At 38.7% G+C, this 18,241-nt stretch overlaps 1 protein-coding gene across 1 annotated transcript in view; it reads right to left on the bottom strand.

Annotated features, from left to right (window-relative positions):
* The window catches only part of AGBL4 (AGBL carboxypeptidase 4), a 1,272,021-nt gene that overhangs the window by 545,642 nt on the left and 708,138 nt on the right, over positions 1–18,241 (bottom strand). Inside the window, exon 5 of the mRNA XM_060119160.1 lies at positions 10,108–10,324. Within this exon, the coding sequence (XP_059975143.1) occupies positions 10,108–10,324 (217 nt within the window). The remainder of the gene's footprint in view (positions 1–10,107; positions 10,325–18,241) is intronic.

The following is an 18,241-nucleotide window of genomic DNA, read 5'->3' on the forward strand; positions in this document are numbered from 1 at the left end:
TTAGTCTCAGGTCTTATCCTGTTATAAACACTTGTATCCTTGCCTTAAACTAACTCTTAAAAAATACATTCTTTAAAAATTCTGAGTGATGTCACTAATGTTGCAGATAAGAGAATCCAAGAATCAAAATGATCACAGCAGCCTAGAACAAAGGACCAAAACCAATAAGTTTAAACTTAGGATAAGTGTAAGAGGTCACAATTATACTTGTAAAATCTATTAGTATAGGCCAATGTGGTATCCTGGATCAGTTCCTGAGACCAAAATAGGATATTAGTGGAAAACTGACAAAATCTGAATATAGCTCTGTAGTTTAGTTAATAGTAATGTACCAATGTTAATTTATTAGTTTTGACAAATGTTTCATGGTTATATATGATCTTTTAACTTTCTTTTTTTAAATTAGTTTTTATAGTATAGTTGCTTTACAATGTTGTGTTAGTTTCTACTGTACAGCAAAATGAATCAGCTATACATATACATATATCCCCTCTTTTTTGGATTTCCTTCCCATTTAGGTCACCACAGAGCACTGAGTAGAGTTCCCTATGATACACAGCAGCAGTCCCCAACCTTTTTGGCACCAGGGACCGGTTTTGTGGAAGACAATTTTTCCACGGATGGGGGGTGGGGGGGTTGGGTGGCGGATGGTTCAGGCGGTAATGTGAGTGATGGGGAGCGGCAGATGAAGCTTTGCTCGCTCGCCTGCCGCTCACCTCCTACTGTGCGGCCCAGTTCCTAACAGGCAGCAGACCGGTACTGGTCCATGGCCCGGGGATTGGAGACCCCTGTTATACAGTATGTTCTCATTAGTTATCAATTTTATACATAGTATCAATAGTGTATATATGTCAATCCCAAACTCCCAATGCATCCCACCCCCTTCTTTCCCCCCTGGTATCCATACATTTGTTCTCTATGTCTGTGTCTCTATTTCTGCTTTGCAAATAAGATCATCTATACCATTTTTCTAGATTCCACATATACGCTTTAATATACAGCATTTGTTTTTCTCTTTCTAACTTCACTCTGTATGACACTCTCTAGGTCCATCCACGTCTCTACAAATGGCCCAATTTCATTCCTTTTTATGGCTAATATTCCATTGTATATGTGTACCACATCCTCTTTATCCACTCTTCTGTTGATGGACATTTAGGTTGCTTCCATGTCCTGGCTATTGTAAATGGCGCTGCAGTGAACATTGGGGTGCATGTGTCTTTTTGAATTATGGCTTTCTCAGGGTATATGTCCAGTAGTGGGATTGCTGGGTCACATGGTAGTTCTATTTTTAGTTTTTTAAGGATCCTCCATACTGTTCTCCATAGTGGTTATATCAATTAACATTCTCACTAACAGTGTAAGAGGGTTCCCTTTCCTCCACACCCTTTCCAGCACTGTTTGTAGATTTTTTGATGATGTCCATTCTAACTGGGGTGGGGTGATATTTCACTGTAGTTTTGCTTTGCATTTCTCTAATAATTAGTGATGTCGAGCATCTTTTCATGTGTTTTTTGGCCATCTGTATATCTTCTTTGGAGAAATGTCTATTTAGGTCTTCTGCCCATTTTTTGATTGGGTTGTTTGTTTTTTTTTTTGATATTGAGCTGCTAACAGTAGAGAAAACCGGGTGAAGTATATGTTGGAACTCTCTATATGTATTATCTTTTCAACTTTTCTACAAATCTAAAATTATTCCAAAATAAGAATTTATTTTAAAAAAGACTATCCAAGAAATAAAAAATAAGTTTTATTTAAAGAACAATAACAAAAATTTACTACATGAAGGCCTCATTGTTAAAAGAAGCGAATGTAAATTCTGGCTACGTTTCTAGCGATCTAGGATCAAGAGCAAGAGAGGCAACGGTTCTATTCTGCTGTGGCATGCTTAGATCACCTGCAGAGTTTTACATTCAGTTCTGGTATTTTAAGAAGGAAATTAACAACCTAGATCAGGTCTAGAGAACAACAAAGAAGGTACAGAGTTTAGAAACCATGGACTATGAAGAAATGTAGAATTACAAGGGAGGAGAGGAGGAAGACAGGGATTAAGTTGGAGAAGGGAAGATTCATGAGGAGGCTGTGGCCACTGTCTTGCTATCTCTGCAGGCCTGTCCAGGGGCTAGAGGAGCAAGTACATGCAGGGTGGGCCCAGAGGGTGGTGGTAGAACCAAAGAGAGGAGGTTATAGGGAGGCAGCTCTTTCTGGGCATGGTATGACTTATTTGTCATTGGGATAGAGCTCAGGCTGCCTCAAGAGGTATGTGAACAGTGGTTGAAAAGTCATATTTCTCGAATGTTGAGAAGATACTGTTCTATACAGTTTAGGTCCTTGCCCATAGGAAATGCCTAATATATTTGTTAAATTTGAGTGTGACCCCTATAGTCTTTGCCAACCCTGAAATTGTGTGAAATGTTAAGATCAAAGAGACAAGCTTTTCTGGGTATTTCTATGACATTATCATTACTATATGTGTGTCTTGGTAGTAAAGTTTTCCTCCTAGTGCTCTTGTCCTGTGAAATATCTCTGCCTGAGAAAAGGAGAGCCAACTGGACAGATAGGCAGGAGTTAACCTGACTTCTAGATCAGCTGCCATCAGCAGAAGCAGCCTGGAGATGGAAGGGTTAAGTGCCACAATGATCATGTTCCCTCCTGCCTGGTTCCTCACTGCCCTCAGGATAGAGTCCAAATTCTTTAGTTTGGCATTCAAAGCCCTCCTGACACAGCTTCCACCTACCTCTCATTCTTTCCCAATCACCATTCCTCTTGTTCTTCTTCGGCTGACCCTGTGCTCTTGTCATTTGGAACCACACTAAATAGTCAGGGCTCACCAGGTGTCTCAGCCTCTGTATCCATGTTTTGATTCTCAATTCAAGATGTCTCTTTCCTTAATGCTTCATTTCCTCCCTTGTGCCTCTGCTCTGCCTCCTACGTCTATTACATCAAGTTTCTTACCATCATTGCCATTATTAGCCTTTATGTCTGTGACACCCAGTACATGGAGTACTTCTTAGGGACAGGGTGTTTTGTACTCATCTTTCTGTCTCCAGCACCCAATATAGAGCCTGACAGTTAGAAGGTGTTTACTAGATATTTGTAGTATTGAGGAATGGCTTTGGAAGAATTTAGTAAATAACTGTATATATGAACAGAATACTTCCTTATCCAGGATTGGTTTAGAGTCCATTCTTTGGGGTCCACAAATGCATGGCTTCAAATCCCAGCTACACGATATAGACAAATTATTTAATCTCATTATATCTCAGCTTTTAAAAATGCAAATGGGAGAAGATAATACTTATAGCCCAGAGCTTAAATGCTTCCTTCTAAGTGAAGGCTTCTCCCCAAAATGTATTTCCTTTCCTGATTTAATTTCTCCAATACTGTCTGTCTCTTTCTACTAGAATGTAAGCTCCATGAAGGCACGTATTTATGCCTGTTTTTACTGCTGTATCCCCAGAGCTTAGACAAGCTGGTTACATGTTAGGCATTCAATTATAGTACTAACTATATAATAGGGGTGTTGTGAGGACTGAGTGAAAGGATGCATATAAAAGTCCTAGCCTTGGGTCTGGCACATGCTAAGCACTCAATAACTACCATTGTTATAAAATAAGGGGCAGATTGAAAGGCAACATTACAACAAGCTAATGAGTGGCTTAGAACATACAAAAGGATGTCATCAACATTTGAACCATAATTTACGTTGAAGTTGGAAGGGATGTTTGAAATAATCTGGTCTGACTTTCTAAGGCCCATAGAGAAATGTTTTTCCCAAGGTCATAGAGCTAGCCAGTGGTAGAGCCTAGACAATATCATTCTCATATAAATGATTTTCTAGTGATTCCCTAAAATACACTATCAGACTATTTTCTTTGTTAGACACTTCCTTTTGGCAAGTATCCCAAAGTATGGGAATCACTCTCTCCATCTAATACTTTCAAAACACACACACACACACACACACACACACGTTATGGTTCCTCTAGTCCAATGACATTTGAAAATAATGCAATATTTCACTATGTCTGACAGTACAAGGGCTATATGATTTAAAAACTCATGTGAGTCAGTTAAAATCTAATTCTGGCTATGCTGGAATGAGAGTATTGATAAATGCTATCCCCAAAAAACAAATATAAAGCTGGACAAAATTGAAACAAACAACCATTTCAGTGTTTTGGAAACTGACAAAATTGACAACAATCTCAAAACTATTATGTTTTAAAAACTGCTGAACTTCAGGTAATAAGAATGGGAATATATGATGTTCTGCCCTGAATTGGTTCCATGTCCCCCCAGGCTTGGTGAATGCTAGGACAGGCCAGGCTGTGAGGATTGGCAGCTTCTCTGTCATGGTCGAAGGGACTCAGTTAATTTGGAGAAGTAGGCAGTGCCCAGACCCAGCAGCATTGTCTGTGGGCAAGTGAGAAGGGCCCACAGTTGCAGAGCTGGAACAAGAATATGCTGGCTGAGACTGGGTGCAGGTTCATCAGAGACCTGAGAAGAAGCCTAAAGCAGCAACACACACATGAACAACCTTGAGGCTTCACATATGCACACAGGGAACACAACACAAAAGGGAAAGTAAAAGCCAAGGCAGACTTGAAAACTGCCTGAACTTTGTGCTCCCCATACCCACACACAAATCCACTGTCAGAGGATGGAAGCCTTACAGACTCAGAGTGGATGAGCACAAACTCAGTCCAATCATAGCTGACCTACACAGACACAGGGTTGACTCCCTGACAATTTAGCCTTGAAAATAGGAAAGAAAAAAGAAAAACTGAGTAGAGGCATCGGAGAAAGGTGCCAAGATAGTTCATGGGTAAAAGGTTAGTCTTTTCAACAAATGGTGCTGCAACAATTGGATATCTATATGCAAAAAAAAAAGTGAACTTAAGGCCCTTACCTCATGCCATATATAAAAAAATAATTCAAAGTGGATCATGGATTTAAATATCAGTGGAAATTATAAAAATTTTAGAAGAAAACATAGGAGAAAATCTTTGTGGGCTTCAGATAGGCAGCTTTTAGATAAGACTCCAAAAGCATGATCCCTAAGAGAAAAAACAGATAAGTTGGACTTCAAAATTAAAAACTTCTATTCCTCAAAAGACATGGTTAAGGGAATAAAAAGGTATAGATTAAGGTATAGGTATAAGGTATAGATTAAAGGTATAGATTGGGGGGTGGGGATTTTGCAAAGCATGAATCTGACAAAGGACTTGCATTCAGAATAAAGAACTCTCAAAACTCATTATAAGAACACAACCCAATTTTTTTTTTAAATGGATAAAAGGTTTAAACTAACACTTCGGCAGAGAAGATACATGAATGGCAAATAAGCACATTATAAGATAATCAACACAACTAGTTACTAGGGCAGCACAACGTAAAACCACAGTGAGATTTCACTACATACCCACTAAAATAGCTGTAATGAAAAACGTAGGTAATTCCAAGCGTTAGCAAGCACATTGAGAAACTACAACCCTCTCTCCTACATTGTTGGTAGGAATGCAAAATGCCACTACTAACTTGGAATGCAGCTTGGAACGTTTTTGGTTTTTTGTTTTTTTTAAGTTGAATGTGAACTTATATGACCCAATGATTACATTCCTAGAAATCTACCCAAGAAAAATGTGATCACATGTCCACTCAAAGATATGCACATGAATGTTCATAATAGCAGTATTCACAATAGCCCCAAACTGTAAACAATCCAAATATCCATCAACTGGAGAACAGGAAAAGAAAGTGTGGTATATATTTTCAATAGAATACTATTCAGCACTAAAAATGAATGGACTTCTGACGGATGCTACAACATGAATGAACCTCAAAAATGTAATGCTTTGTGAAAGATGCTAAATGCAAAAGATGACTAAATAGTGCATTATTCCATTTACAGGAAATGTTCAGAAAGGGCAAATTTACAGTGCCAGAGAACAGATGAATAGTTGCCTAGGGCTGGGAGTGGAAGTGGGGATTTACAAGGGAACTTTTTGGGATGATGAAATGTTCTAAAATTAGATTGTGGTGATAGTTGTAAAACTCTATACACTTACTAAAAATCACAGAACTGTACCCTTACAATGGGTTAACATTACAGTATGTAAATTATACCTCAATAAAGGTGTTAAAACAACAAGAAAATAAAGATCTTTCCTATGATGTATTTAACTTAAATGTCAGATTGTGGCTTTGATGTGTGCACAAAGGGATTTTGTTTGCTGGTGTTAGAAAGGGCCACTGGTAAGTAACAAAATAAAATGCCATTTTGGATGATATAATTAGTAGCAATAGCAGCTATGCCCATGGTGATTAATAGTTCCAGCACTAGAAATTCAAAATCTTGCTTCCTGCCTGCTCTCTCTAAGAACTGTCTGTTGACATGCTTAGCCTTCCTACTTGTAATTATCCTCCCTCCAAATTGGAGTAGGGATTAGCTAATTATAGTGGTGGTGTCAGACACAAGCCATATCAAACGCCCTGGTAACCAAGAACTGTTCTGTCTGCAAGAGTATGCCAGAAGGCCTTAACATCTCTGGTATCTGCTTTGAGACCCAGATCAGGGGGATGGAGCCAACCCACAGAGCTCCCCTAATCTGGTTTAGCCAGCAGAGGTACACCCTGCACTCCACTAACTTTACTTTCTTAAGATGTAGCTTTGGATAAGGTATAATCCCTTTCTCAAAATCTACTATTGATTTTAGTAGGTCCAATGTGGAAAGGAGCCCTTGCTCCTTGCCAGGGCACAGTATTAGAAGCCATGGGTTTAAATATTGGCCTAGTCGTGAACTAGCCATGTAGCTTTGGCCAAGTAACTTATTAGCCTTAGATTATTTATCCCCAAACTGGGATAATTCTGCCTACCCCACAAAACTGTTGTGAGAAACAAGTAAGATAGTACATATAAAGTGCCTGACCTAGTGTCTGTGTGTTGAATCTAAATAAAGGATACAGCCATAATTCTTTAATATGACAATCAAGGTTTTTCAGAGTTTGGTCCTAATCTTCCTGTCTATCCTTATCTTCCAGTAGGAAGGTTCCCTATTCCAGTCAAAGGAGACTTTGCACCAACTACCGTCATGCAATGACTCAGGCTGTTTCTTGCTCTCTGGGCTACCTTCTCGCCAACTCTGTATTCAGTAATCCTACCCATCTTTCAAGACTCAGCATAAAGCCCATCTTCTCCATGATGTTTAGTCTGACCATAAATTCTTTAAACAACTCATGGGATCCTTAATTATATACTTTAAAAAACATTATATATACATATTTTTTAAATGTCTTATTTCCTCTGTTATGGAATACATTTCTGGAAGTACACCATGACTTGTATACTCCATTATATATCCCTATAGTACCCCTCACAGGGTCTGAAGTAGGACAGGGGTCTCGAATTATTTTATTCTAACTGAGGAATTCCTCAAAGAATAATTTAAAAACCCCTATCAACTTCAACTTTCTCATTTTATAGATGAAAAACTTGTCCCCAGAAAAGGGAAGTAACATTCAAGGTCATATGAGTAGTTTGTTATTAGAGATGGATACATAATTCAAGCTTCTTATGGCAGAGACTTCAGGATGTCCTTCAATATTAATTCACCTCCATATCTATAGGACTACTAATTTTTAGCTAGAAACATGGTCACCCAGAATGAAGACTTCAGTTCTCATCCTTTCTTTAGTTAAGTGTGGATATGAGTTCTATCAAATGGGATAAATGTGAAAGTGCCACAATACTGTATCTTCTCCCTTCTCCCCCTACTTTCTTAATCTTGTGGCCTGGAACATGGATGTGACAGAATTCCACATTTGACATTGAGTTTGAGAGCCACATCCCAGGGATGGCAGGGCAGAAAGCTGAAAGAACTGGACTCCCTTAGAGTTTCAAGGAGCAGAGCCACACTATCAGCTCTGGATTGCCTACATCTAGACTTGTATATGGAAGAGAAATAAACTTCTATCTCATTTAATGAGCTGTTATTTTAGGTATGTATTTGTATGTATTTAGGTATGTATTAGTTATTGGAAGCTTAACTTATCCTATTATTCCTCCTATCAGCTTTCTGATGCTCTTAGCTCTTCACATTGTCTCTAGATATATCTTAATTCATTCTTTCATTCATTCAATAATTTACTCCATAGCCATTCAATGTACACCTACATTCTGCCTGGCATAAATCTAAGAGAGGGCTGGAGTGGACAGAAGAATGAAATGAACAGATCCCACCCTTAAAAAGTCACAAGTATTGAATGAAACTCTTTCTCCCTTAATTTATATCATAAGTCATATGTCTTGCAAACATTCATCTCAGGATTTCTCCAACAGTCCCATCTGAGATAATCTCACTGTTTCCAGTAATACATTGTTGATCAGACCATGTGTGACTAATATGTTCTATTTGGCTCTCTACAACCACTCTCTGCCTTTCTCTATCATTTTCTTTGTTCAGGGAAACTTATCTGTATAGATTACTTCAGTGGGCTCTCTTGTCCTCTGATTTCCAATTGGGTTGGCCAGTAGGGACCCCTAGCAGTAGATCAGAGGGAAGTAAGAGAATGAGCTCTATGTGTTTATTTTTCTCAGCTCCCTCCCTGTGGGATCATCTCAGGCTACCTTTTTTTCTCAACTGAAGGTCACTGTTCCACTCAAGATGGCCCACTGCATGACTCTCTACTATTGGGTTCTGTTAACCATTTTATCCCTTCACACCCTTGGAGCTGTTACTAGCCCCAAGGAACTGCATTATACCCTGTGGTTTCTGTATACACTGCCCGCACCTTGTAAACAGCCCATTTATTAAGCTCTCCTCAAATTATCCTAATGTGAGGCTGCCATCTGTTTCCTACTAGCATGCTGACTAATACACCATGTGTCCCAATTCTCAGTTCAAAAGATATAGGCACCAGATATACATGGCACCCATCAGAAGCACTGTTAGGAAGGGGATTAGAGTAGAGAGAAGATATTCTTTAGAAGCAACTGAAGTATTTCTGACCACAGAGAACAAAACCTATGCATCCAATGTGAAGGACACTTTTAGATCCTGGGATGGGCAGGGAGAAAAAGAGGAAAAGAGAGTAGGAAAGTGTGGTAGGCAGAACAATGCACCCTTTCTCCCAAAATGTCCAAGTCCTAATCCTTGGAACCTGTGAATATATTATCTTACATGAGAAAGGGACTTTACAGATGTGACTTAGTTAAAGATCTTGAGATGGATATATTATCCTGGATTATCTGGGTGAGCCCAACGTAATCACAAATGTTCTTACAAGTGAAAGAGGAGGACAGGAGATTCAGCATCAGAGTGGTGCAGTATGAGAAAGACTTGATAAGTCAATGTTGACTTTGAATACTGAAAGGGAAACACAAGCCAAGGAATGCAAGCAGCCTCTAGAAACTGGGAGAGGTAGTGGAATGAATTCTCCCCTAGAGACTCCAGAAGGAATACAGACCTGTTGATATATAGATTTTAGCCCAAAGAGGCCAATTTCAGACTTTTCCTGAACTGTAAGATAATAAATTTGTGTTGTTTCAAGCCACCAAGTTCATGGCAATTTGTTATGTCCGCAATAGGAAACTAATACAGAATGTAAGATTGAAATCTCCAGACCCAGAAAACTAAACCTGGGGAAGGAAGAAGGGTTGGGGAACTAATAGATGGCAGAGATAGAACACTTTGTGGACAGCACAACCATACTGCACACCACCTGCTAACCTACACTGCAGTCAAGTTAAATTCATTAGAAAGCAAACTGATTCTTCATCTCGTAAGCTTAGACTCATAAAATGCTTTCACACCTTTTGTAACACCCAGTAGAGCCTTCTTTTTATCTCACAGTTCTGGGGATTCACCAGAACTTTTGCATTTTGTTAGAGAGCTTTATCAGCTTCATTCAGAAGGACACACATCTGCCTTATCCTATTATTTGACTTCCTGGTGGCCATAGTAGCAAAATATTACACAAAAAAACTATGACTTTTAAAATTTCCAGAGCATATAGTCTACAAAGCACCAATATCTATTATTTGCATTCTATAAAAACCATTGCTAAGCTCCTCCCCCAGCTTTTCCATTTCTGAATGGGGCTTACCACACTCTGACCCAGCTGCTCCCGGAAGAAGTAATCCATGTTTCTCTTTTGCAGGCTGTCAAGGTAATGCTGAAAGCGAGTGTACGTATATGGGTAGCAGTAAGCAAACTGGTAAATATCTTCTTCTCGGTCAAAACAAAATGCAAAGGACATCACATAATTCTTCCCATGGTCTGGGCAGCGGTAGTAGTAAACATTTTTAGGTGGCAGTCTTTGCCTGAAAGATACAAAGAAATTTGGGCATATCAGACAGTTGTTCAAGCTTCAAAATGTAATCAGTGGGAATAAATGCCCAAGATTGAAACTGTAACATGAAGAAACCTAGGTGGTGGCCAGGGACAACAACATATACCAATCTATGATCAAAAGAGACTGGAGCCTCCCTCTTGCAAGAGCACTGGAATCACAACGAACTGCTGAAAAATCATCGACAGGAAGACACTGGAGCTCACCAGAAAAGATACCCCACATCCAAAGACAAAGGAGAAGCCACAATGAGATGGTAGGAAGGGTGCAATCACAATAAAATCAAATCCCGTAACTGCTGGGTGGGTGACTCACAAACTGGAGAATACTTATACCACAGAAGTCCACCCACTGGAGTGAAGGTTCTGAGCACCATGTCAGGCTTACCAACCTGGGGGTCTGGCAATGGGAGGAAGAATTCCTAGAGAATCAGAATTTGAAGGTAGTGGGATTTGATTGCAGGACTTCAACAGGACTGGGGGAAAGAGAAAGTCCACTCTTGGAGGGCACACCACGAAGTAGTGTGCACATCAGGACCCAAGGGAAGGAGCAGTGACCCCACAGGAGCCTGAACCAGACCTACCTGCTAGTGTTGGAGGGTCTCCTACAGAGGCGGGGTGCAGCTGTGGCACAACGTGAGGACAAGGGCACTGGCAGCAGAAGTTCTGGGTGTGAGCCCTCCCAGAGTCTGCCATTAGCCCCACCAAAGAGCCTGTAGGGTCAAGTGTTGTGTTGCCTCAGGGCAAACAACCAACAGGGAGGGAACCCAGCCCCACCCATCAGCAGACAAGCGGATTAAAGTTTTATTGAGCTCTGCCAACCATAGCAACACTCCCCTCTACCCACCACCAGTCCCTCCCATCAGGAAACTTGGACAAGCCTCTTAGATAGCCTATCTACCAGAGGGCAGAGAGCAGAAGCAAGAAGAACTACAATCCTGCAGCCTGTGGAACAAAAAACACATTCACAGAAAGATAGACAAGATGAAAAGGCACAGGGCTATGCAGCAGATGAAGGAACAAGATAAAACCCCAGAAAAACAACTAAATGAAGTGGAGACAGGCAACCATCCAGAAAAAGAATTCAGAATAATCATAGTGAAGATGCTCTAGGACCTCGGAAAAAGAATGGAGGCAAAATTCGAGAAGATGCAAGAAATGTTTAACAAAGACCTAGAAGAATTAAAGAACAAACACCTAGAAGAATTAAAGAACAAACAAACAGAGATGAACAATATAATAACTGAAATGAAAACTACACTAGAAGGAATCAATAGCAGAATAACCGAGGCAGAAGAACAGATAAGTGACCTGGAAGACACAATGGTGGAATTCACTGCTACAGAACAGAATAAAGAAAAAAAAAAAGAATGAAAAGAAATGAAGACAGCCTAAGAGACTGCTGGGACAAAATAAAATGCAACAACATTCACATTATAGGGGTCCCAGAAGGAGAAGAGAGAGAGAAAGGACCTGAGAAAATATTTGAAGAGAATATAGTGGAAAACTTCCCTAACATGGGAAAGGAAATAGCCACCCAAGTCCAGAAAGCACAGAAAGTACCAGGCAGGAGAAACATGATGAGACACATAGTAATCAAATTGGCAAAACCTAAAGACAAAGAAAAATTATCGAAAGCAACAAGGAAAAAATGACAAATAACATACAAGGGAACTCCCATAAGGTGAACAGCTGATTTCTCAGCAGAAACTCTACAAGCCAGAAGGGAGTGGCATGATATATTTAAAGTGATGAAAGGGAAGAACATACAACCAACATTACTTTACCCAGAAAGGATCTCATTCAGATCCGATGGAGAAATCAAAAGCTTTACAGACAAGCAAAAGCTAAGAGAATTCAGCACCACCAAACAAGCCCTACAACAAATGCTAAAGGAGCTTCTCTAAGTGGGAAACACAAGAGAAGAAACGGTCCTACAAAAACAAACCCATAACAATTAAGAAAATGGTAATAGGAACATAGATAGTGATAGTTACCTTAAAGGTGAATGGATGAAATGTTCCAACCAAAAGACACAGGCTCGCTGAATGGATACAAAAACAGGACCCATATATATGCTGTCTACAAGAGACCTACTTCAGACTTAGGGACACATACAGACTGAAAGTGAGGGGATGGAAAAAGATATTCCATGCAAATGGAAATCAAAAGGAAGCTGGAGTAGCAATACTCATGTCATATAAAATAGACTTTAAAATAAAGAATGTTAAAATAAATAAATAAATAAATAAAGAATGTTATAAGGGACAAGGAAGGACACTACATAATGATCAAGGGATCAATCCAAGAAGAAGATATAACAATTATAAATATATATGCACCCAACATAGGATCACCACAACACATAAGGCAACTGCTAACAGCCGTAAAAGAGGAAACCAACAGTAACACAATAATAGTGGGGGACTTTAACACCTCACTTACACCAGTGGACAGATCATCCAAACAGAAAATTACTAAGGAAACACAAGCTTTAAATGACACAATAGACCAGATAGATTTAATTGATATTTATAGGACATTCCATCCAAAAACAGCAGATTACACTTTCTTCCCAAGTGCACACAGAACATTCTCCAGGCTAGATAACATCTTGGGTCACAAATCAAGCCTCAGTAAATTGAAGAAAATTGAAATCATATCAAGCATATTTTCTGACCACAATGTTATGAGATTAGAAATGAATTACAGGGCAGAAAATGTAAAAAAACACAAACACATGGAGGCTAAACAATATATTATTAAATAACCAAGAGATCACTAAAGAAAACAAAGAGGAAATCAAAAAATACCTAGAGACAAATGACAATGAAAACTCGATGATCCAAAACCTATGGGATGCAGCAAAAGCAGTTCTAAGAGGGAAGTTTACAGCAATATAAGCCTACCTCAGGAAACAAGAAAAATCTCAAATAAACAATCTAACCTTACACCTAAAGGAACTAGAGAAAGAAGAACAAACAAAACCCAAACTTAGTAGAAGGAACGAAATCATAAAGATCAGAACAGAAATAAATGAAATAGAAACAAATAAAACAATAGCAAAGATCAATAAAACTAAAATCTGGTTCTTTGAGAAGATAAACAAAATTGATAAACCATTAGCCAGACTCATCAAGCAAAAGAGGGAGGGGACTCAAATCAATAAAATTAGAAATGAAAAATGAGAAGTTACAACAGACACCACAGAAATACAAAGCATCCTAAGAGACTACTAGAAGCAACTCTATGCTAATAAAATGGGCAACCTGGAAGAAATGGACAAATTCTTAGAAAGGTATAACCTTCCAAGACTGAAACAGGAAGAAACAGAAAATATGAACAGACCACTCACAAGGAATGAAATTGAAACTGTGATTAAAAACCTTCCAACAAACAAAGTTCCAGGACCAGATGGCTTCAGAGGTGAATTCTATCAAACATTTAGGGAAGACTTAATACCCATCCTTCTCAAACTCCTCCAAAAAATTGGAAAGGAAGGAGCACTCCCAAACACATTTTATGAGGCCACCATCACCCTGATACCAAAACCAGACAAAGCTACTACAAAAAAAGAAAATTACAGACCAATATCACTGATGAATATAGATGCAAAAATCCTCAACAAAATACTAGCAAACAGAATCCAACAACACATTAAAAGGATCATACACCATGACCAAGTGGGATTTATCCCAGGAATGATGCAAGGATTCTTCAGTATATGCAAATCAATCAATGTGATAGACCATATTAAAAAACTGAAGAAGAGACACCATATGATCATCTCAATAGATGCAGTAAAAGCTTTTGACAAAATTCAATGCCCATTTATGATAAAAACTCGCCAGAAAGTGGGCATAGAGGGAACCTACCTCAACATAATAAAGGCCATATATGACAAACCCACAGCAAACATCATTCTCAATGGTGAAAAACTAAAGCATTTCCTCTAAGATCAGGAACAAGACAAGGATATCCACTCTCACCACTATTATTCAACATAGTTTTGGAAGTCCTAGCCACAGCAATCAGAGAAGAAAAATAAATAAAAGGAATCCAAACTGGAAAAGAAGAAGTAAAACTGTCACTGTTTGCAGATGACATGATACTATACATAGATAATCCTAAAGATGCCACCAAAAAACTATTAGAGCTAATTAATGAATTTGGTAAAGTTAAAGGATACAAAATTAATGCACAAAAATCTCTTGCATTCCTATACACTAATGATGAAAAATCTGAAAGAGAAATTAAGGAAACACTCCCATTTACCACTGCAACAAAAACACTAAAATACCTAGGAATAAACCTACCTAGGGAGACAAAAGACCTGTACGCAGAAAAGTATAAGACACTGATGAAAGAAATTAAAGATTATACAAACAGGTGGAGAGACATACCATGTTCTTGGATAGGAATAATCAATATTGTGAAAATGACTATACTACCCAGAGCAATCTACAGATTCATTGCAATCCCTATCCAATTACCCATGGCATTTTTTACAGAACTAGAAAAAAAAATCTTAAAATTTGTATGGAGACCCAAAAGACCCCGAATAGCCAAAGCAGTCTTGAGGGAAAAAAAATGGAGCTGGAGGAATCAGACTCCCTGACTTCAGACTATACTACAAAGCTACAGTAATCAAGACAGTATAGTACTGGCACAAAAACAGAAATATAGATCAATGGACCAGGATAGAAAGCCCAGAGATAAACCCACACCCTATGGTCAAGTAATCTATGAAAAAGGAGGCAAGGATATACAACGGAGAAAAGACAGTCTCTTCAATAAGTGGTGCTGGGAAATCTGGTCAGCTACATGTAAAAGAATGAAATTAGAACACTCTCTAACACCATACACAAAAATACCCTCAAAATGAATTGGAGATATAAACTTAAGACTGAATACTATAAAACTCTTAGAGGAAATCATAGGAAGAACATTCTTTGACATAAATCACAGCAAGACATTTCTTGATCCACCTCCCCAAGTAATGGAAATAAAAACAAAAATAAACAAATGCGACCCAATGAAAGTTAAAAGCTTTTGCAAAGCAAAGGAAACTACAAACAACACAAAAATACAACCCTCAGAATGGGAGGAAATATTTGCAAACGAATCAACGGACAAAGGATTAATCCCCAAAATATATAAACAGCTCATGCAGCTCTATATTAAAAAAACAACCCAATCCAAAAATGGACAGATAACCTAAATAGACATTTCTTCAAAGAAGACATACAGATGGCCAAGAACTACATGAAAAGCTGCTCAACATTACTAATTATTAGAGAAATGCAAATCAAAACTAGAGTGAGGTATCACCTCACACCAGTTAGAATGGGCATCATCAGAAAACCTACAAACAACAAATGCTGGAGATGGTGTGGAGAAAGGGGAACCCTCTTGCACTGTTGGTGGGCATGTAAATTGATACAGCCACTCTGGAGAACAGTATGGAGGTTTCTCAAAAAACTAAAAACAGAATTACCATATGACCCAGCAATCCCACTACTGGGCATATACCCAGAGAAAACCATAATTCAAAAATACACATGCACCCCAATGTTCATTGCAGCAGTATTCACAATAGCCAGGACATGGAAGCAACCTAAATGTCCATCAACAGATTAATGGATAAAGAAGATGTGGTACATATATACAATGGAATATTACTCAGCCATAAAAAGGAACGAAATTGGGTCATTTGTTGAGACGTGGTTGGATCTAGAGACTGTCATACAGAGTGAAGTAAGTCAGAAAGAGAAAGACAAATATCGTACATTAACGCATATATGTGGAACCTAGAAAAATGGTACAGGTGAACCGGTTTGCAGGGCAGAATTAGAGACACAGATGTAGAGAACAAAGTATGGACACTGAGGGGGGAAAGTGGCAGGGGGTGTGGGTGGTGGTGTGATGAACTGGGAGATTGGGATTGACATATATACACTGATGTGTATAAAGTGGATGACTAATAAGAACCTGTTGTATTAAAATAAATTAAATTAAATTAAAAAAGTTTAAAAATAAAAAAGAGACTGGAATCTGGCATTACTTTGTTCAAATTCCAGCCCTATCCTTTATGAACTGTTTAAACAATGCAAAGTTAAAAATGAATAAGTTTTATTCATCATTTGTCCTTATTTTGAGCACATATTATATACTCAGGCATTGTGCTAGATTACTGATGTAAAATGGTAAATAAGATAAGCCAGGTATTTGTCCTCATGGAGTATATATCTTGGTAGGGAAGCAGTCAATAAAATATTTTAAATAAATATACAATATAGTTACAGACTCAAAAGTGTCTTGAGGGGAAAGAGTGTGATGCTATAGTGACATAAATAGGGGAGGATTGCTTTCCCCAGGGAAGTCAGGTTTTAGTATTATAACACTAATTCAGATCTTTTATAATAAGTTCATGCATGTTGTGAATATTCAAGGGAGAGAAAAAGAATATTCAACATTTCTTTAAATTATTACTATTATTTTTCTATAGAGCATTCCATGAAACTAATTTTACACAGAAGCACTTTGGGAAATACTGCTTTAAAATATGCTGTGTAGGCAATTCTGCTAAGCTAACATGCTCATTCTCCAATAAGCAACACTAAAACACATACATGAGAAAAGGCAAAATGGTCCAGTCATAATTCCCATAACATCTTTACATTAACCCACTTCACAGGCTCACTGCACCTCCTCATTTGTATAATATCCAAACTATTCACGATTTCCCTGCAGAGAATGCCTCTCATTTGTGTCTCTTAAAATCCTATTAATCCTACAAAACCTGTCTCAACTTTGTCTTTTCCATGATTGTCCACTGATAATACCAGGCTTGTTTGGCTCCTACATTTTGTAGCAAGTCTTGCTTTTTTTATTGGCTGCTTCCTAAGTCTCATCCACTAGGATCTGTTTGCAAGCTTCTTAAGGGCAAATATGTTTTGGGGGGTGTGTTCTGGCATAGTGGGTGGAGGATGTAAGGCTCACTTGCGGTGGCTTGTCATTCAACTGGGAAGCCAAAGGGCAAAGGGGTATATGGAGGAAAGTGTGAGGAGGAGGGTGTCAGAGCTGAGGTTGAAAAAAACAATAATGGTGCTGGCTCCAGGTAGGGTAGCCTGGAGAAAACTGTTAAGAGCTCCAAAGCATTGTAACATTCCAGCAGTTTATTGCAGAATCTTGTCTCTACCTTGGTGTCTTTCTGAGGCTGCCTCAGTGGTCAGGGTGGGAGATAAGGCTATGGGCTTCCTGTGGAAGAGCCAATGTTACATGGCACTGATGTTGTACACGTTTGGGCTTGTACTGCTTGCCTGTAGCCCTGGCTGTCATGAATCTCACCCTAACATTAAGTGGAAAACAGGTAATGGGAACATCAAAAGATTATTGTTAATTAAAGAAAAAAACCCAGACAACTGAAGTTAATGAATTTAGCACTTTTCTATGTATGGGAAGACAAGAGTCTGGGCTCATTGAAATCATTCCTTTGATATGCACTTTAACTTCATAGGGACAGTATCCTGTTTTTTTCCATCCTGAATCCCTCAGGGTGCACAGTCGGGGGTGACTGCAATGGCTGATGACTTGATGGCTGTACATCCTGTGTTTACTGATATGGCAGGCTTCATCCACACTATACTATCCCACTTAGAAGATGTGGCCATGGAGGTTCATAAAAGTTAAGGAGTTTACCTATTCTCTCAAGCTAGTAAATGATGAAGCTGGGATTCAAATCTGTTTCTGTCTGATTCTAAATCAGTACTTATAACACTTTTCCAGGATCCCTCTTGATAAATTACGGGATTCTGGCATAGGCCAGGTGGCAAGAAGGAACAAGTAAAATGTTGGAACTGCAAGGAATTCATCATGGCTGAAGCACA

Source organism: Mesoplodon densirostris, chromosome 2 (assembly GCF_025265405.1).
Source record: "Mesoplodon densirostris isolate mMesDen1 chromosome 2, mMesDen1 primary haplotype, whole genome shotgun sequence".
NCBI classification, from domain to species: Eukaryota; Metazoa; Chordata; class Mammalia; order Artiodactyla; family Ziphiidae; genus Mesoplodon; species Mesoplodon densirostris.